The sequence below is a fragment of the Coenobita brevimanus genome, chromosome 103 (genome assembly GCF_032717465.1).
Source record: "Coenobita brevimanus isolate Jiangsu-jjx chromosome 103, ASM3271746v2, whole genome shotgun sequence".
In the NCBI taxonomy this organism is placed as follows: Eukaryota; Metazoa; Arthropoda; class Malacostraca; order Decapoda; family Coenobitidae; genus Coenobita; species Coenobita brevimanus.
Genome location: NC_137056.1, coordinates 36879674 through 36902667, shown reverse-complemented (window position 1 = coordinate 36902667; position 22994 = coordinate 36879674). Strand labels below are relative to the sequence as shown.

At 42.0% G+C, this 22994-nt stretch overlaps 1 protein-coding gene across 1 annotated transcript in view; it reads right to left on the bottom strand.

Annotated features, from left to right (window-relative positions):
- Positions 1–202: 202 nt before the first annotated feature.
- Positions 203–22994, bottom strand: part of LOC145415675 (putative GPI-anchor transamidase) — a 78258-nt gene continuing 55466 nt past the window's right edge. Inside the window, exons 7-8 of the mRNA XM_080284891.1 lie at positions 17924–18111; positions 203–795 (exon numbers count right to left, since the gene is read on the bottom strand). Coding sequence (XP_080141017.1) covers positions 711–795; positions 17924–18111 — 273 coding nt within the window. The 3' untranslated portion in view covers positions 203–710. The remainder of the gene's footprint in view (positions 796–17923; positions 18112–22994) is intronic.

Below are 22994 nucleotides of genomic sequence, written 5' to 3'. Positions count from 1 at the left end.
ATATCGCTTCGAAGTCATGCATCCACTGACAGAAGGCACATGCCACTTTTTACCTGTTTGCCAATACATTGTCACCTTTGGGGCTTTCACAACTCCCATCAACATAGTTATACTCAATAGTTACAGGAGTTTTATGGATGGTGAGAATATCATCATCGGCTTGCCTAAGTGTTAACAACAACATCAAGAAAACTGAGATGCGAAAGGCAACCAGTGTCTGTATTACACAAAGCACGAATATGTATAGTAGTTACGAAGTTTCTCAATGACTTCTACAGCATAAAGCCAAAAAGATGACACTAAACTATACTCGTAGTATCTTGCCTACTTCCTAAATCACATCATCATGGGACTTTATTGCAGTGGCATAGGCTATAAAGTTGCACAAAATTTTACCTTAGTTCAAATGCAGTTCTAAATTGATTCCAATTCTGGTTTTTGTGGTTTACTCCCATACTTCATTCTCATATATATTTATAAACTTCCCCCGTTTTCAATTCATACTACTTTATGGATTATCTGTACACTCTTCCTGACATTCCCCTATTCTCAGTGTCATCCATCAACATGCAACAAACATTCTCAGTCAACTTCTATGAAACCTCAAGGTCATATTATTATCAGCAGTACTTCACCAGAGACTAGGTTTAACAAACTCAGTTAAAGCTCTATAGAAATATTGACCCAGTATCACTGGATGTCCCAGTACTTTATGCTGTGTGAGGAATTGGGAGTTGGTTGGCATAAACCAACCTCTTGCTGCCGCCCCTGCTCTTCTTCCCATTATCTTCAATTCTGGAAAATTAAAGATAATCTTTAGTGATCAAGTTCTTCCACCATTCTTCTTGCTCCCACCCTACTTTTTTCACTCTCCACTCCCCCATTTTGGAGGCACAGTAAACAAAGAGTGAGCCACTTTATTTTCCTCACTCTCCACTCCCTCCTTTTGGAGGCACAATAGGAAAAAAAAAAAGTGAGCTACATACAGTATATCACATGAGCATTAGAACTGATGACGAGGTATTATTACTGATTCGGATAGTGGAGAGATGGTGCAGTACTACTTGCCTCCATTTCTAATCCCTTATCAAGCATGATGACCTTGATCCAAAGCTGTCAATGACCTACTCCCTCAAGCTGGTATTCTGCACATTGGCCTACAGACTGCAATAGCCCCAGGCAATGCCAGATTCTCACCGCTCTCAGCTTTTCTCCACATTCCTTTGTGTGATCTGAGCCCTAGCTCTACCAAAGAACTGTTCTGCTCTATGGTGTAAATGCCCTATACATTTTGTGCAAGTCTGATATTAATTTCTTTTTACGTTTGTTATGTACTTTATGGACTTAAATATATGTTATATATGTGGAGCCAGTGCCAGCACATGGTGCAGTTAGAAACAATTCACTGTCTGCCTAGCTTCATTTACAGATGACTTTTATTACATACTGCACTGCATCTCTAGTACTGTATATTCTTGCACCAAGTCACATGTAGGGCTCACAACTCTAACTAGAGTTCATACAGCATAGTTCTTTGGTTCCTTTTTTATGCTTATGGAGCACAACTGCGAGTGGCATGTGGAAAGGGATACTTCTCCATCAAAGACGAGGTGGAGGGAAAAGGGGGAGAGGTACCGTACGGTATAGGAATGAGGGTGGTGTAGGTTAGAGAGAGGGCAGCCTGTTGACAGAGGACAGGGGAACATGGCGGTGATTTATTCATAGCCACCTCTTCCAGGATTAGAGTGTCCAGCTATACAGAGATTATCTGATCGATGTTATCGCCCACCTTTACCAAGGCGGAGCAATTATGTTTTTGCCAGTGTGTGTGTGTGTGTGTGTGTGTGTGTGTGTGTGTGTGTGTGTGTGTGTGTGTGTGTGTGTGTGTGTGTGTGTGTGTGTGTGTGTGTGTGTGTGTGTGTGTGTGTGTTCCCATTATATCTCATGAATGGTTTAAGCTATCACCATGAAACCTTCAAGATATCAAAATATTACCAAAATTTTGGACGATTTTGAAAATGGGCAATCAGGGTCAAGGCCAAGGTCACTAAAATGGCTGCCAAAGGTCAAATGATTTTTATCACCAACCTTTAACACCATTAGATCTCATGAACGGCTTGAGATATCAACATGAAACCTTCAGGGTATCAAGATGTGGCCAAAATCTTGGACGAGTTCAAAAATGGGTACTTGGGGTCAAGGTCAAGGTCACCAAAATGGCTGACAAAGGTCAATTTTTTTTTTTATTGCCCACCTTTAGCACCATTATATCTCATGAACAGCTTAAGCCATCAACATGATACCTTCAGCCTATCAAGATATGGCCAAATCTTGGGCAAGTTTAAAAATGGGCCCTTGGGGTCAAAGTCAAGGTCACCAAAATGGCTGCCAAATGTCAACTAGTTTTTATCGCCCGCCTTTAGCACCAATATATCTCATGAGTAGCTTGAGCTATCAACATGATACCTTCACGGTATCATGATATGGCCAAAATCTTGGACAAGTTCGAGATTGGGCACTCGGGGTCAAGGTCAAGGTCACTAAAGTGGGTGCCAAAGGTCAACTACTTTTTATCACCCATCTTGAGGCACCACTATATCTCATGAATGGTTTGAGCTATCAACATGATACTTTCAGGGTATTAAGACATGGCCAAAATCTTGGACAAGTTCAAAACTAGACACTCGGGGTCAAGGTCAATGTCACCAAAATGGCTGCCAAAGGTCAACTAGTTTTAATATGGATTGGCTTTTTGTGAAATGTGGTGACTGAATTCTGTAGAGTTTTGTGAATTTTCTTCACATTTGGTTTGTAGGTAGCTTGTAACTACAAACTTGTAACTTGCCAACAGCATGTTCTGGCGGGCAATTAGCATTCAGCTTCTGAATGCTTTTCTGTAATTTTTTGTCTACATTAGGTACCTTGGTGTGTCCAGTTCTGCAGAATTCAGGTAATGAGACAGCCAAGTATCTTTGCTTTGATTTTGCCACTCTCCAAGCACTTGAAATTATGAGGACTCTTACTCATGATTGTCGGGTATTAAACAGATAGTCCATTTCATTTCTTCTTACTCATACTTCCTAGCTAGAGTGTCTGAGGCCAACATTGTTGCAATGGAGAGTGCAGCGGGCTCATACTGGTTATAGCCATTGCAAGCAGGACTACAAGACTATGGTTGGGAAGATGTATCCCCTTCAGCCTTTGTACAGTCAAAATAAATATGCTCTCCTAATTTAATTTCTATACATTCTAATGACCCCACTCGCCACACACAAATCCAGTGTTAAGACTACAATAACTTTTCTAAATAAATGTATTAAGTAAGCTTTATAAATGTCTAATAGCAAGTTTTAAATCCAAAGTTACCCATACCTATACAATGTAAACCCTCTATACGACAGTGTAATTAAGAAGAAACAGTGGGTCTCTAATTTGAAAGTTTGTTAAATCTAATGATTGATGGTCATTTCAATTAATGAACCTTAAATTCATTATTTACCTACCCTACATCAGATACATTATGGTGCCTTTGACATTTCCATATTGTCTTCATTTTCTGTGAGTTAAGTACAGTATAATGACCCCCCCCCTCCAGTTTATCTAGTCCTGTGTACATGGGAGATACAGTTTTTCTATTATAATATTTAATCCATTAACGAACTTCTAATCCTGATCCCCACTTACCTACTGAAAACCCCTCTATAACCCAAACTTGAGCACAGATTTGATTTTTAATGGCATAGCCAATCATTCTGAGATAAAGCACAAAGAAGAAAGCGATACCAAAAAGACTTAAAGGCATAAATAACAATGGACAATGCAAGATGTCAGTGCCAGTGTAAGGGGAACACAACCACCCCGCAGCAAGAAAACACTGGACAGTGTGCGGATCAGATTTGGCTGCAAGCACCACTACACATGACTGCAATGGTCAGGGAACAAGGATGCGCAAAAGACTGTGCGAGTCCATTTCTTTGTCCTGGCTGTCTTGAGAGTAAGATAAAGATCTTAAGAAGTCAGATCCCAAAGTGTAGACCAGACTCCAGTTTCTCAATTTATGAATCAAACAGATGCACTGGCAAGATGAATGGTTTATGTTTCCCGGCCATTATACAAGTCTAGCTCCCCCCCCCCCCTTTTTTTTTTTACTTAAATGTTCAAGCTGCAACAGCTTCAAGTGCCTGTCTCCAGCTATAACAGTACATGAAAGTTTCCTGTCTCTCAATATTACACTTTACCCAACAACAGTACAGTAATCCCTCCAAGAACCAATGTAATAGAGCCAAAGGCATGTCTGGGACTTGGTTTTGTCCGGGACTTGGGAAAAATGCCCCTGGACAGACCCCAACCCAAACTAACTTTGAAAATCACCTAAATAACTCCCTACTGAAACAGAACAACATTTCGAAACACTAAACAGTACACCCATTACAAACATCAACACCGCTGTGCACACTTTCAATATAATTATACAAAACACAGACAAAAGACACATCCCTAGAGGCAACAGAAGGAGACACAATCCCAACTTCACACCAGAAATTCAAGGCCCCATCAGTCAACGGGACACACTGCAACACTCCCCAACACCCCATACACATGACACGGTACAACAAATACAAGAACTCAACACTCAAATAAACAATAAAATATCAGAACAGCAAACACTAAACTGGAATAATTATTTCCAAACACCTGACCACAAAACAAACACCAGCAAACTCTACAAAACACTAAACAGCATCACTCTCTCCAACAGCAACTCTACACAATCACATGCTGCCATCACAACAACAGACACCATACCTTCAAACAAACAACAAGCAAACACTCTCATCAATCACTTCTCACATGTCAGCCATCTAAACCCCCATCACGACAACTGATATATCATTAGACGTAACAAACAGTTCCCCACAGACCCAGACTACGCACCTTTCACTTACAACCAGACGAAGCACATCATCAGCAACCTTAAGTACTCAACTGCCCGTGGAAATAAGCAACATTCACCCTAAACACCTTGGACCACAAGGCATACAAGCACTCACCAACATATCAAACTATAGCTACTCACACAACATAATACCCAACATCTGGAAGCACGGCATTATCATCATTATCCCTAAACCCAACAAAGACCCCACAATATCTTCCTCATACCGCCCCATCACATTCCTCTGCACACCCTTCTAAAGTCACTGAATGACTGGTACTACAACTAGTTACACCTCACATCCCCCTAGCCCACTCACAACATGGCTTTGGGCCACTACACTCCACAACCACTCGTCTTACAGACCTCACACAGAGTTTTTGATGGCATGAATTCAGCTAGGCCACCACACAGAACACTCCTAGTCATAATAGACATCAGCAAAGTTTTTGATGCCATCCCCTGCCACAACCTCACAAACAAAATACTCAGCACAAACATGCATAACAACACAAAAAAGATAGTTGGCAAACTACTTAGCAGGCAGATGTGCACATGTAGCATTTGCCGGTCAGTCTTTGAACATCAGAAACTTAACAAATGGCATTCCCCAAGGATCTGTTTTGTCCCCTATACTCTTTAACCTGTATATATACGACATACCCAAACCCCACACACCACAGATACACAAAGGTTCCTATGCAGATGATATAACGCTTACATGTACACACCAAAACGCAAACACAGCTGCACACATCCTCCAACCTTACCTAAACACACTACATGAATAGTTCACCACAAACAGGCTCAAAATAGCCCCAGCCAACTCTACAGTGACCCTTCTCACAAACTGGTCAGCAGAACATAGTCACATTCCACACCTCACAATAAACACTTCCCTACCACACACACACACACACACAAAATCCTTGGTGTAACATACATCAATGTCATTTAAACAACACATCACAAACATTAAAAATCACATAACACCAAGACTCAATGCCTTGAGGTCACTTGCCCCTACAACATTCGGACACAACAAAGAAACCACCACCACAGTATACAAACAATATATACATTCAGTGATGACTTATGCAAGCCCTGCTTGGGCTCCTAACCTCACTAAAACACACTACAACACTCTACAGACTATACAGAACAAGGCCCTAAAAATAACCACAGGCTGCACAGCTACTACACCCACAGACCATCTACATCAAGAAACCAAAGTCCTCAAAGTCAACAATGATCACCTGGACATGAGAGGCACCCAAATTCTTGCTGCAGCCTCCACAAACCCACAACATCCACTACACTACATGGCAACACATCCACACACACCAAGGAACATCAAAACAACACCCACCACACAATATCATACACAAATACTGTACTGTCATCTCTGCCCCCTCGCCTGCCTCAGACCAGCCTCCAGAAGCATATCACCAGCCTCCAGAAGCATATCCATACTCAAATCACTCGCTGCTCCATTCAGTCAACTAAAGACAACACACAGCTGCATGCACAGCCTCCTGATATCCACCCTTTGGAATCCTCTCTCCCTCATAAGGATAGGGCCCACCTGGCCAGGCTGAGATGTGGGCATCATCCAGCCCTCTTAAGTTACCAGAAGATGCTGGATGATTCCGTCACTGATGCCTGTCCAAAATGTAACACAGCACCCCATACTATTAAGCACATTATGGAAGACTGCATTGCACACAATCACCTACACCAACAACATGACATACACTCCTTGAGAGCTCTGTGGGAAAGCCCGGTCTTGGCCATGGCCTTCCTTAGGGATTCGGGGCTGTTCTGCCAGACTCCCTAGGGAACAACTACTACTACTACTCCCTACTGGATATGCACAGCACCTATTTAAGACCCTATGCACACAAATATGGGACAGAAACCATGAAATAAATGAAAAGGAACCAAAGAATGAGAAATCAGAAGTGAGTATGGAAATATATTTAACAGTGTACAGGGTACTTATGACACGTTTGTGACCGTCACAAACATTAACCTGCCTCCTCTAAGGTTCTAATAGTGGTGAAGGTGCACTTGCAGCACATACAGTAATCCAGTGTTGTGTTGTAATTAATCCTTTGCACTGAGAATTATAATTGTTTAACACTGAACATTCTGTTCTTACTTGCGCCACGCCAGCTGCAACACGCCAGTGTTGCACTCTGCACTTAATCCTTTGCACTCTGAATTCTAATTTCTTAACACTGCACAACACTGTAAATTCTCATGTGGTCTAGTGGTGAGGTATTGCAGTTTATTCACTGTTTATTCACAAAAACGAGCATGTGGGGAGCCACGGCGATTAGTGTGCAATCACAAAGGTAGGTAAGCAGGAACTGGGGAGGATGAAGGAGCGCTCTTGCGGACGTCGGTGGAACTATGCACGAAAACACAGGTGCTCGTCACCACACGGCAAATTCAAAGTAGGGTTGAAAACATTTTCTTGTTTTTTTCATTTTTACATTCTTTGGCAATTTTTGGTCTCCGAGGACCCGAGCCCAAAATGTCCTGGACTTGGGCGTCCGGGCCTTACAGGGATTACTGTATGATCAATATTCAGATCTTGTTATATGTTTGTTTGTCATGTGATAAATCAACAGAACAATGAACTATAAGTTATCCCCAGTTCTGCGACAACAATGGAATGGCCAAATTTGCTTATACAATAAACTCTCAATTATCCATCGTAATTCAGCCAAGCCCTATGCCGATTACAGCAAAGCGCTGGATATTGCATAGTATCCACCCCCATTGGCTTAACATTCAGCACTGAATGGGATATTGTGTTACTAACTGTCTTGACCCCCTATCCTAAAAATTTTCTCATGAGTAAAAAATGAAAGCTATGAATAAAATACAATACATTATTGATACAGTAAAGTACAGTAAAACCTCGATATAACAGGCTTCAGTAGACCAGAATTCGCTTTTATCGGACTCAAGGAGCTCCCGGACTAAATTCCCGTATATCGTAAAAAGTCCGATAAAACCAGAAGCAGTCCGGTCTGCCTGACCACTTTAGGTATGTTCACCACCATAAGGTGAATAAAAGACATGTTTATCATTGTACAGTTAAGCAGAGTATTACTATATATATTATATCATCATCATCATCATCCAGACCTCCTTTCCCACCCAAGGGCAGGGTGAGGAGTAGCAATATATATTATACCATCTGATTAATGTAGTGAAGTTATAACACAGTGCAGTACCATAAAGGTAGCCATAACAGTTTAAAAACCGTTCATGCTATCCGGACTAATGTCTGATATATCGGAAAAAGTCTGGGTTAGCAGGGGGAAGTCCGGATGTCGCTTTTATCGGAATTTCACATTTTTCAGAATGGTTTGGGCCCCAATTAGTGGTTTGGGCCCCAATTAGTACGTTATAGGGAGGTCTTACTGTACTATTGTATGGTACATCCCAGTTAACCAGGAAGCTTGGGGAATTTACCTTGCTAGTTACTTATTTCTCCAGAGATCTGATATACACTCTCATACACAGGCTATGTCATTGTGGTATATACAATACCACTTTTGTGCAGGGCCATACAAACAATTTCATTTGAAACACATCTTCCTCTTAAACACACCCCACAGACATAACACACACAACTGCAGCGTCTTGCAGGAGTGCACAATGCACACACTAAGTTCACTGTTAAACATTAATTGTTATTTTATTCATAAAACATAAAAAAATACACTAAAGTATTAAATACAGAGCATTTATTGATGAACTGATGATTAGGAAGGAAGTGTTGTACAGTGGAATTATCATGACTCCCTTGCTCTCAGTTGCGTATAGGACCACAGCCCACCAATTTATTCCTTACCTGACTGCTGGACTCCACCCCTCACTCGCCACTCCGCTGTTTTGCAGATAATACAGTAAATACGTATGAACTGCATGCAAAAATAAACAAAAGAAATAAATCTTGAGCATTTATTGGTGAACTGATGATTATGGAAGAAGTGTTGCACAGTAATCATGACTCCCTTGCTCAGTTGTGTACGGCCGCTGCCCATAAATTTATTCCTCCAATGCATTCTAAGATGAATGTCTACATCATCTTAGAATGCATCTGCACTGACAGAAAAGATAAAATCTAGCTGATCGAAATGAAGGTTTGCTTTTTTGGATCAAATTACTGTGCTTGCAATTTGTACTTATTTACCGTATTATCTGCAAACCAGCTGAGTGGCGAGTGAGGGGGAGGAAGTACAGCTGTCAAGCAAGGAATAAATTGGCAGGCCACAGCCCTATACATAACTGTGAACAAGGGAGTCGTGATAATTCTCCTATACGAGACTTCTTTCCTAATCATCAGTTCACTAATAAATACTCAGGACTTATTTCTTTAGTTTATTTGTCTGGGCAGTTGGTACGTATTTACTGTATTATCTGAAAGACAGATGAGTGGTGAGTGAGGGATAGAATGACGGCAGTAAGGAAAGGAACAAGTTCGTGGTCCGAGGTTGTCTGCATAACTTTGAGCAAGGGAGTAGTGATAATTCTACTGTACAACACCACTTCACAAATCATCAGTTCACCAATAACTGCTCGGTTTACTTTTTTATTTTTCCATGTATTTATGAGTAACATTTAACAGAAGGGACTTGCCAAGATACTGTAAGATATTGCAAGTTCATGCTAGTCAGAGTCGCTTCGTTAGGTAGAAAACTGTACGGGTACCACACACTTTCTGCAGACAAAGACCATGTTTCCCCCCCCCCTCCCAGTGGATTTATTCATCTTGCTTTTCTCAGCCCTCTGTCCTGAAAACTCTCCCATGAGTAAAAGATGAAAATTAAGCAAAACACGATACAGTATTGACACAGCTGAGTAATACAGTACATAGAGTAATATGTATTCAACAGTGTTGGCATCAATGGAGGGTTTGTACACCATGCAGTACAGTTCAGTGAACTTAATCCCATGTGGTATTGTGGACACAATTATGTACGGTAACTTCAGAATCACAACAGAGCGCTGGAACATGAAGCACTGAGTGGCCACAAGTTTTGCAACAACAAACAAGGCATGGGAGCCCACAGAGCATGTCTCAGCACCAGGGTTTTGCCATCACAAGATCACAAGAGCAGAGTGCACAGATACGCCTTCACTGAATGAGATCCACGAGAGACAGAGTGTGTTGGCTCGGCATGCAGGAAAGCCACTCCCACAACGACTTCTGATTGGCTGGCATGTTGCGGGCGTTTTCACTGGCTGGCGCGTTGCGGGGTTTTCCTTGGTGCTGGTTGGCTACCGTGTACAAGCAGTTGATGCGCCTCACATCCCAATAATGCACTGAACCATCGGTCACTTCCTGTTTCAGTGTTGGATGTTGCATAACTTTGCCGGATATTGCTTTAACGGAGCCGAGCCAGAAGTGCCAGACATTGCATTGGGCCAGATGTTGTGACAAAGGATATTTGAGAGTTTACTGTACGATAATTGTGGTGGCCGCATATGACAATCCCATGCATACACAGTGCCTCCTGAAGAAATAGACAATCAGAGGTTTGAGACAAGACAGTCACCTGGAGTTTAAATTCCCTGTGATTGTCTCCCTCTTTCAACCCATTTTGTATGTGCAAGGCCACTGAAACATCATTGCTATTGCCAAACAAGACAGCACGTGTGTAACAAATAGTGCAGTGTGTGATACTAAGTGAAGTGATAACATTTGCTGTGTGAAATACTAAAATTTGTGACTTTGAAATCATGTCTGGCATTGATGCTATCCCTAGTGGAAAGGGTGGTGCTACTAAGGGGAATGAGGGCAAGTCTAAAATGGTAATTTTTTTTTTGAGATTTTAGATTACATGGGCCTTGGCTTCCTCCCTATCTCCACTGCACCCATGTTATATCAACCTTGGTGTATGATGAATCGTTATGCAATGAGTTTTCCTTTGATGTAACCCTATCGCATGCTGAGGCATGATTGTGTTATGAAGCTAACAATAATGATATGTCTGTATTTGGAAAGCATTTGTTATTTGGTTTGATTACTGTAACAAGGAAGATGTTTGCCAAATGAAATGGGATTATGAGCAAGCATCTCCTGATTTTGAATGATGTTACTGACTGGGAAATAAAATTCATGAAAATATGCTTGTACAATGATCCATCAGTTATCATGCATAACTGGTATTGAACATGGCATATACAGTAATAACAAATACACAGAACTTATGGGATTTATCCTCATTGGCCCCAGGCACCCCAAGCTCAAACCCCAATTTGCTCTTTTCTAACAATTTAGAACCAGTAAAGACATTACAAAATGTTATGGTATCAAAAATGTACATAGATAGGGTTCAGTTAATAGAAGGTAATAACAAGGGCACAATATGGAAGAATATTTAATCCGTTACTCGGTCAGCTCTTTCTGTCCTGCTACAAACGTGCAAAATCATCCTACTACAGTATTCGCGTGTTTTTCCCAGTGTTATTCAGTGTAAGGGTGCAGATTACTGACAGAAATGGTAAACAAACACTCATCAAGCACAAATCATCAAGAAAATCTGGGACATATTACAAGTAGAGTGAATCGTCATCATAATCATCATCCGGACCTACTTTCCCACCCTAGGGCAGGGTGAGGAGTAGTAATGTCCAGACAGCCCAAATTCGCCCAATCCAATGGACCACGTTACCATTCACTTATCATTCAAGTCCCTGGAATCCTGGCTCTATCAGATATGCCAAAACATTCACTACATTCTGTAGGTTCACATAAATGTGCCTGATAGAGTCAATCCGGATGTAGTCACATTAAAAAGGGGTGTTAAATCCCTGATCATGCACTTCTCCTCACAATATACATCCAGCCAGCTCGATCTCTTGTCAGTTCTCTAGCCTCACCGACTTCCAAACTTCTCTTCCTCACACACTCATCCATCATATCTCTCCACTTTCCCATTGGCCTACTTCACCTATCCTTTCCTTCAAATTTGCGCAGATATACCTTTTTCACCACTCTATTATTAATCATTCTCTCCACATGACCATATCATTTCAGTACACTCTCTTCGATTCTGATGTCCACAGACTTCCTCACTCCACATCTTTGAAAAATCACATTATTTAGTATCCTATCCACTCTCCATACTTCACATACATTCCTCAGCAGTCCCATCTCCACTGCTCTCTTGACTTTTCATTTTCATGCCACACCATAGTCTCACATCATATGTTAAAGTCGGCACTAACACTCCTTCATGTAAGCTTCATGCAGCTGCAACACTCAAGCCTCTGTTTCTTATCAAGGTCTTCATTGCACCAGCTACTTTTCTGCCTTGTGTCACTCTACTTTCCACTTCTTTTGCACATTTTCCTCTCTTTTCTATCACTGTACCCAGGTATTTGAACTCTCTCACCAATTCCAGTCTCTCTTCATTCACTGTAACATCACACTGGGAGTCACCTTCTCTCTCCATAAGCATCACTGTACGCTTCTCTACATTTACTCTCAAGGCACGACGCTCACAGATATCAGCAAAACTCTGCACTAGTCTTTCTAATTCTTGTCCAGTATTTGCAAGATGTACTGGATCATCAACATAAAACAATTTGAGATATTCCATCCATCACCATTCATTACCAGCACCATCCCCCTCTCCATTACTCATGTTTTTACTTCTCTCATCACTCCATCCATATATATATATATATATATATATATATATACTAAACAACCATGGGGACATCACACAACCATGTCGCACGCCCACACCGATCGTGAACCACTCACTTAGATGCCCATTAACCCTTACGCATGCTTCACTATCATCATAAAAACACTTGACGATACCTAGCAGCTTACCATCTACACTGTACATGCACAAAACTTTTCACAATTCTTCTCTGTCCATTTTGTCGTATGTTTTTTCCAGATCCGTGAATGCCATAAACACCTCACGGTCCTTCTCACAAGCCATCTCCATCTGTCTCAATGCAAATATTTGATCCGCACATCCTCTGCCACTCCTAAAGCCACCCTGTTCATCAATCACTAGGACTTCTGATATCTCTCTTACTTTCTCTACAATAATTCTTCCATATACCTTCCCTACCACACTCAATAAACTTATCCCATGATAATTCTTGCACTCACTTCACTCACCTTTATTTTTGTACAGGAGTACAATTACAGCCTTTTTTCCACTTTGCTGGCACAGTTTCAGTCATCCAGGCCTTCTTACCTACTTATATCTCCAGCAAGCACTTCATTCAGCTCTCCCCACTATACTTAATCATCTCTGCATACACCTCATCAACCCCAGCTGCTTTCCCATTTTCCAGTTGCTTCACATAGCTCTTCACCTGTGCGAGTGTCACGTCTCCTGGCACTGCATTCCTTCTCTGCACAACCCCAATACCAATCATGTTTACAGCCATTCTGCTCTCTCTAATCTCATACATCAGGCTTTCAAAATAATCTTTCCATATGGTCCTTATTTCATCCCCATGGGTTAATAGTCTATCACCTGCATCCTTCACACCATCACATTGCTTTCACTTCTATATTTCCACACCTCTTTCCAAAATTCCTATTTTCAGTGTAGTTTGCATTCATTTTTCTTCCTATATCATCATTTACCTCCTGTTTCATTTCTAACTAAGCAATCCCTATATGCCTTCCACTGGCTGTCCAGATCCATTTTATTCCAATTCACTGATTCTAACTCATCCCCTACTTTGGTCCCGTATTCATCTGCCATTTCCTTGATCCTCAACTTCTCGATTCAGTCTTTCTCCCTGACTGCTCCTCTCTCTCTTCTGGTCCACCTCGCTCCTCTCAGCTTAATCTTGTATACGATAATCACATGATCTGGCAAACCTCCATATCGTCCTCTCACAGCCCTCATATCAACAACCATTCCCAGCATCAACCTCTCTACGAGCACTGGTGTTAAAAAGGACGGCCGCCCAAGTGATAAACATAGTGGAGGAAAACATGGCTGCCATCCACACACAGCCACCACTACAATCCAAACAAAAAACAAATGTGCCACTTTGTGGTTTGGGTCATGATCTAACACACATCATCTGCTGTGATGATTGTAAAAGACAGGATCCACTGTTTTTCTGCATGTAACTCCCTTTATACCAGCTGATGTGTTAATTAAGAACAGACACAAAATACACATCGGAGAAGCACTGGCTATGCAGCAAAGTATAACAATGATGAATGGGCAAAAGATGCCCAGGAAGCCCAGCATGCCATCAAAAGGCATGCAAGTTCCCAAAAGAAACCAGAAACTGCCACACAAATAACCCAAAATTACTTTACCCAAATGTGGTTGGTGGTGGCTACCATAATGCACTCACTTCAAGTAATGCTGCCTACTTCTTCTTTCACCTTATCTTTCTTTTTCTGTGTCTGCCCTCTTCTCTTCATATCTCTACCATCTTTTCTGTCACTTTTTCTTACTCTTCTTTCCTTGTCAGCTGGCTTTACATTGAGCGACAAGCCAAATGGTTTCCTGTGAGCCAGGAAACCATTTACAACACTGGGTGGTACCCATATGCCCAACACATATGTGTTCCCTAATGTGTCAACAAGTGGGTTGATGGAGGGTTAGTGCCCTCCCTGCAAAAAAAAAACTAACTGAAAGTTGAATGGTTATCCCTTATGGGATTGTGGCATCTGGCTATAGATAGATATACAGAACTTTATCCAAGCCCAGACACCCAGAAGGCCTATCATCTATGCTAATTCCCCAGAGAAACCAAGGGAAACATTAGGATCATTGGGAAACACGCCAGAAGATGGAAACCCAAGTGCTCTCCCCCCGGGAAAATAACAGCACTGAAGAACAATGGCTCACCCAACAAACAAGGCAATACAGAAAACTCTCAATCAATGGTTGCAATTCAGCCAACCCCCACGCCGGATACTGGAGAATGCCGAATACGGCATAGTACCCCCAATCAGCTATCCATTCGGCCTCGAGCCAGATATTGTGTTATTATCCATCTCGAGCCTCTATCCTAGAAACCTTCCTACAATATTACCCATGAGTTAATGATTAAAATTAAGCATAAAATACAATACAGTACAACACTGATACAGTACAGGTGGTCCCCGACTTACGATATTTTGACTGTACGATGGTGCGATAGCAATACACATTCTGTAGAATCCATACTATGAATTTGGAATTTTGGTCTTTTCCTGGGCAAGCGATATGTGATACGATACTCTCCCGTGATACTGGGCAGAGGCAGTCAGCTACATCTCCTAGTCCACCACAAGGTCGCTAAAAGTTTACAACCGATACTCTATGGTGTTCTGTGTTGCCAGCATTTTATTTTTGGACACCCCATTGTATCTACGCTGTGTGTTGTGCATCCATCATGTCTACGAAATGCCCACCTGTTTCTCCTGCTACTGGTGAGAAGAGGAAGGCAATTACTTTGAGATGAAACTCAAGATTATTGCCCAGCATGAAGGTGGCAAGCCCTTAATGGCCATCGCATGTGAACTTGGACCTTCGCAACTGACGACGCCAGTACAATATTCAATATATTACAGAGATAGTCAGCACTTTATTATAAAATAGGCTTTGTGTTAATAATTTTGCCTAACTGTTGGCTAATGTAAGTATTCTAAGCATATTCATGGTAGGCTTGGCTGGGCTATGATGTTCGGTTGGTTAGGCGTATTAAATGCATTTTCAACTTACGATGTACAGTATTCCACTTACGATGGGTTTATCAGTAAGTAACCCAATCGTAAGTTAGGGACCACCTGTACACATGGCACAGTAATACAGGTGCAGTACTGGTACATAATATAATCATAATCATACTGTACTCACCTAGTGTTCACATCAATGGAGGGTAGATACGCACAGATATGTCCTCACTATACAGCAGTCAGAGCACTAGGGCACAGAGCACTGAGGGGCCACAAGGTCAGTCACTGCAATACAGCAATGAGCGAGGCATGGGAGGCCACAGACTAAGTCACAGTGCTAGGGATTAGCTACCATGTGGGTCACAAGAGCAGCATGCACAGATTCATCCTCACATTATGGCGTCAACGGGAGGGACTGAGAGAATGAACGTAGGCTTGGCGTGCTGGGTGGGCCACTCCCGCAATGCACTGTGATTGGCTAACGAGTTGCAAGGTCTGCCCGCCCACTGATTGGGTTGCTTATTTGTGCCAGAGGGCCGACTGATTCCCATTTCTGAGCCAGATATTATTCCAACAGAGCCATGTAAAAAGCACTGGATATTGCGACAATGGATAATTGGGAGTTTATTGTAATCCACATAAGGTAACCCAGCATCAGAGGTCAAACATGCCAAAGAAAGGAACTGTGAGCAAATTCTTCAAGAAAGGTACAAGCAAAACTGGGGTAACTGGCACATACTGTTCCTTCAGTCACTCACACATGTGCGGAAAACTCATGAGAGATGGAAACGGCAAAAACTGATGCAAGCAGGGCAGAAGTGTAAACATTTTCACCCTCATGTCTGTGTAGACTCATGGAAAAACAGGACATGCTATAGGTCAAACTGCAGTTCCCTTCGCCTAATGGGTACAATAAGAACTAAAAGGATACCCCAGACCTACACAGAAACCTCCACAATACTTGCAGGCACCCCAAACCAGAGAACAGAAGCTCAAACAAATGAAAGCAAAAATACCCATGATACACACCCTGATTTTTTAGGCATTATAAGAGAAATGAAGAACACTGTCATTACACTAATGAAGACAGTAGAAGCACAAGCCAAATGGATGAGAAACTTGAACACTTCTGCCACAGGCACCTCAAGGCCAAGTACCAGATCCACCTCAACCTCCATATCACCAAGGTTCAGTCCTGGTATTAGCCCAAACACCTCAAGTCCAAAGAAGCTACTAGACAGCATCCTTACAGGAAATATACAAATTCTCTTCCCAAAATGAAAGAAAAGTTAACCATCATTATAAAATTTGCAAAGCTCAAAGTTTATGGACTAATTGCCCTCAAAGAAACTCATCTCAATAGCCTTAATATACACAGCCTTCAGGGCAGATAGAGAATGCAGGTTTCATAGTGGTGCTATATGTAAGAAATGACACAGCATCATTGTGCATTACAATGCTATTTTCTGAGCTCTTACATGACAAAAACCAAGTGAAAATTATGAAGAGTAAAATATAACCTACACATTTCAGGCAGGTGGGAGATGATTCGGTAGAGAGGCGGCCTGCAGTCCTGATGGACCCAGGTTCGAATCCCAGCTGGGGCAGGAAGCAGTTTAAGGATTTGAATTTCATAAAAAGCAGCCTTTCCTGATGTACCAGATGACCCGCCAACATGTTGTAAAAATACCCTCGCTAATACCAATACACCAGTCCTGTATGAGGCAGCCCTAGCATGTATTCAATATGGAAGGTGGGTGTTAGCGCTGAAGTGGTGACATGTGGAGGTGTAGGAGGACTACTGGGCCTTGGGACAGGCTACTGCCCCTGAGACACAGGTCCTGAAGTCTTTGCCCAGAGTCAGACACATAAAAAAAATGGCTGATTGCTTCATGTTCACCATCAAACCAAAACAAAGCAGATTACTTCATTTTGAGTGAAAGTGTGTCATAATTATCCTAAATATGGTCTGTGGTATTCTGAGTAACAATATTTTGCTTAGCTCTACAGAAAAGTGAAAAAAAAAAAAAATAAAAAAAAAATAAAAAAAAAAGTAATTAAAAAAACATTAAAATGTGTAAAGAGCACTGTAATATAAAATGAATGAGACACTGAGTTTAGTATTTGCTCAAAGGTCTTTCAATCGGGCACCTATACTGTCTACACATAACAAATTATTGATTATACTATAATCCTGTTCAGTAGGTTTGATGTGTATATCTGAAATTCAGTACAAAGAGGCTTGCTATAGCAAGGGTTTACTCTATGTAAAACACTTTTACTAAGAAGATCATACTTACTGTGAACTGTTGATAGCCACCCTGCCCTCTCCTCCACACTTTGGTAGGTTGAGTACATGCGAAGTTAGCTCCACACTGCGTACTGACCCAAAAAATTCTGTTACCAGCACTGTATTGGGATCACGTTTGTACAGATCCTCACGAACACCCACTGTTGAGATACACACACGCTTTGGACACACTTGCAGCTGTAGGAGGAGATGAATACAATATACTGTATGGGTATATGATACATCACTGAGATTATTATGCAAAATACAGATTTAAAACAAAAATCGAAATTCATTGATTTCATGGTACTTTGTCCAAACCACCAGAACTCTACGAAAGTAAGTATAAACTTTTTTCATTTCGTGAGCTCTTGTTGTAACAACATGCTCAACTAGAGGTGAACTCAGCAGACCAGAGGAAACCAGCCATTTCAACAAACTGCTCACAGGGATCTTAAGCTGTGGCTATGTTAAGGGATTATCCATGCTGTGATAGTGTGGTGCATGAGGTGTGGAAGCATGTTGTCAATCTATCTATCTATCAACAGACGCCATAATCCTGTAAGAGATGGTCATTTGTCTTTGAGATGTTTGTTTTACAGGGAGGGGCACCAACCCTCCGTCAACTCCCTTGTTGACACGTAGGGAACACGGATGGGTTGATTATATGGTTACCACCCAGTGTTGTAAATGGTTTCCTGGCTTACAGGAAACCATTAGGCTTGTCATTCAATGTAAAGCCACCTGAAAAGGAAAGAAGAGTAATCAAGAGTGACAGGAAAGATGGAAGAACTAGGAAGAGAGGACCGACACAAAAACAGAATGATAAATGTGAAGAAGGAAGTAGGCTGGTTTGCATCAAGTGAGTGGATGACAGTTGCCACCACCTACCACTTCTAAGAAGGCTCTATCTACTATTTTACAAATAATGTCTGCTGCATGTTTGTACAACCTAGCAACTGTAATGCACTAAGCGGTCAAGTGAGCAAATGTTTTACTTAACTTTATTTTTGGGGCACTCACCATCCACTCACTTGAGGCAGTGCTGCTTTGGGTGTCTGCCATTTCCTCTCTTCATTCTTTCTTTCTCTGCTTCATTCTTTCCTCTTCTTTCTGCCTAACAGTGACTTTACACTCCCTCTTTTGCCTTTCTTTCCTTCACTCTTTCCTCTTCCTTCTGCCTATGGGTGACTCTACACTTAGTGACAAGCCAAATGGTTTCCTGTACACCAGGATACCAATTACTGCACTGGTTGGTAACCATATAACCAAATTATGGAACCTGGTGGTTTAGTGGGTAATTAAAGCGCTCCAGATGGATTGAGATGGCGTAGGTTTATATCCAAGGGGTGGCTGGGGTTTATTGCTTACATAACGCCACTCAGGGATGAATGAGACTGGTCACTCTCATCTTAAATGTCAGAATCAACTTGCCCAGCCCCAGGCTCTAACGCTCCACATGGGGCAGTATAGAATTGGATGATGGATGGATGGATGGATGGATTAACATCCAATGGATTAAATGATGTAAGCATATGACCTCTTGTGCACCATGGCTGGAATTCAACTGAAAATTCCTCACTAAAAAGAAATATTGTCCAATTCACTTCCTATATGAGATACCTTCATTGTGAAGAATGAAACAGAATCAGAAGCCAGCTGGAAATTGGATACAGAAGTTGGTTTCCCAGCCACAACCTTCTGATTAATCTGATTATTCATAACCACAGTCTGTTTCCCCCCCCCCCCCAACCACTGCATAAATCAACCTTATCTTGGTAATAATTTGGTTTGGCGGCCTTGACAGTGTGAACAAGAGCTCACCTTGCAGACATATAATGCAACTGAGTCAGTCTGGCTCACTGCAAGACCCATTCACATTAAGCTTTCCTAGGTCTTCTATGCAAAAGAACTGATGAATGGACCAAACCAAGGAGAAAAATCAAATACCTGCACTATGAATGTCTTTACTTCTTTAGGACAATGATAGTCAAAGATTAACCAAGCTCATTATTATCAGTGGTGGGCAGCGCAAACGAAGAAGGATCTTGCGCAAGCGCAAAGCGCAATCCACAGTTCACTACCTTGTGCAAGCGTAAATGCGCAATCTGACAAATATTTAGCTTGCGCAATGTTGCAAAGCGCAAGCGCAAACCATTTGCATATATTTTTGGGAATAACTAAAAATATTGAGATATTTAAATAAAACAGCATACCTACTCACTATTATTTATTATCATTATTTTCTATTATTTGTAATTTGCGCAAGTCCACAATCTAATATTTGGCTTGTGCAATGTCGCAAAGCGCTAGCGCAAATCATTTGCATATATTTGTGGGAATTACTGTAAAATATATATTGGTCTATCTATCTATCTATTGCCAGACGCCTCAATCCCGTTTCGGGTGGCCACAAACAAATCGCCTCCAAGTCGCCCTGTCCCCCGCCATTTCACTGCCCTGCTCCCAACTCACACCCCCCTTTCTCATATACCTCTCCACCCCATCCCTCCATCTCATCCTCGGCCTCCCCCTCCCTCTTCCCCCCTCCACCTCACTCACATACACTCTCTTCGTCAGTCTTTCACCCTCCATCCTCTCCACATGGCCAAACCACCTCAGCGTGTTCCTCATAATGCTTCCTATCACATCCACATCCACACCACAACGCTCCTTTATATCCTCATTCATCAGCCTGTCTCTCCATGTGACTCCACAGGCTCCTCTTAAATAACTCATTTCCACTGCTCTCACTCTTGACTTGTGTCCTTCCAACAACGTCCAAGCTTCACTTCCGTACGTTAGAGTTGGTATCACAATATTGTCATGTAGTAACTTTTTCACTTCCATGCTCACTTCCCTGTTTCTTATCACTGCTTTCAAAGACCCAGCAACCTTTCTTCCCTGCTGTACCCTTTCAAGCACTTCACCCTCCAAACCTCCATCCTTACTCATCACACTACCCGAGTACTTAAACGTACTGTACTCACATTTTCCAATTCCTCCCCATCCAACCTCACTGTACATTCACTGACTTCACCTCTCTCAAAGACCATCACTTTACTCTTCCCGACATTCACCTTTAGATTCGGTTTCTTACACACTCTCCCAAACTCATCCACCAAGCCTTGCAGCTCCCCTTTGTCTTCACTCAACAACACAGTATCATCTGCAAACAACAGTACAGGGAGTTTCCAAACACTATCCTCTCTCACCCGGGCCACTCCAACATCCACTACCCTACTTTGTACCTCTTTTATTACCCCATCCATGTACAAACTGAACAACCATGGAGACATGACACATCCCTGTTTCAACCCAACTTTCAAAGAGAAAAATTCACTTAGTTCACCATCCACACGCACTGCAGCCTTTGCACCATCGTACATACTCTTCACAGCATTCAACAACTTCCCATCTACTCCATATATTCTTAACACTTTCCACAATCCTTGTCATATGCTTTCTCCAAATCCATGAAAGCCGCATACAACTTCTTTCCCTTCTCTAGAAACTTTTCCACCAAAGATCTAAGAATGAATATCTGATCTACACAACCTCTTCCCTTCCTAAAGCCTCCCTGTTCTTCTCCAACTAATTTCTCTGTTCTTTCTCTAACTCTGTCGATAAGTATCCTACCATACACTTTTCCTATTATACTAAGAAGACAAATGCCCCTATGATTACCACACACTTCTTTTTCCCCTTTTCCTTTGTACAAAGGAATAATTATACCTGACTTCCAATCCTCTGGGACTCTACCTTCCTCCCAGGCCAATCTACACATCTTCCACATCCATTCTACTACTATCTCTCCCCCATGCTTCAGCATTTCACCACACACTCCATCAATTCCTGGGGCCTTCCCCAATTTAACTTTCTTCATTGCTTCCACAACTTCTATCCTACTGATTTCTTCCTGTCTTCTCACCTCCCTCCTTCTCCCAGCCATTCCCCAGCCACTTATACTCGCATTACTTCCATCCTCTATGTTCAACAATTCCTTAAAGTGTTCTCTCCATCTGCTCACTTTTTCTCCCTTCTCCACTAGTAATCTACCATTTTTATCTTTCACTCCCCTGCTAACTTCACTTCCACCCTGTCTTACTCTTTTCACCTCTTTCCAGAACATTTTCTTACAGTCCCTCCACTTTACATTCAAATTCCTTCCAAATTCCTCATCCACTCTCTTCTTACTCTCTCTTACTAATCTTTTCACCTCTCTCTTTCTTTCTACATATAACTCTCTCTTCCGCCTCTCAACTTCTTCCACGCCCCTATTTCTCATCCATTCATTGTATGCTTTCTTCTTTTGTGCCACAGCCTGTCTCACCTCTTCAGTCCACCACACTGTTCCTTGCACCCCCCTCCGTCTTTTCTTCCTTCCACACACCACATCACATGCTGCACATATTTCTTCTGTAAATATCCTACACTCACCTTCCACGTCTCCCATCTGCTCTAATTCATATTTGCCCAATCGTCCCTCCACTTCTCTCTTATACTCTGCCTTTTTCTCATCCTCTTGTAACCCCTCCACTCTCCTTGCAACTACTCCTTCCTCTCGTCTTTCCCTTCTTCTATTCCTCCATCTTACTTGAATTCTAATTCTGGCCACCACCAAGTAGTGGTCAGAAAGTCCACTCCCCCAACCTCTATAAGCTCTTGCATCCATTACACATCTTCGCATCTTTTCATCCACACACACATAATCAATCATTGCCTTCCTTTCATTCAGTTCACCATCCACCCTTCTCATCACTCGCCATGTATACCTGTGGATCATTTTATGCCTGAAGAGGGTATTGGCTATCACCAACCCCCTCCCAGCACAAATGTCCACTAATGCACTCCCATTCTCATCTATCTCAGCAGGCACACCCCACTCACCAACTATTCCATCCACCTTCACATTCCCAACTTTACCATTCATATCACCGATCAAAAACACTCTCATTCCTTCCAAACTTTTCCATGCACACTTCTACATTTGTCCAGAACTCTTCTCTCACTCTTCTAGCACGATCTTGCGTTGGCGCATACACACACACAATCGTCCACATTTGTATTCCAACTTTCAA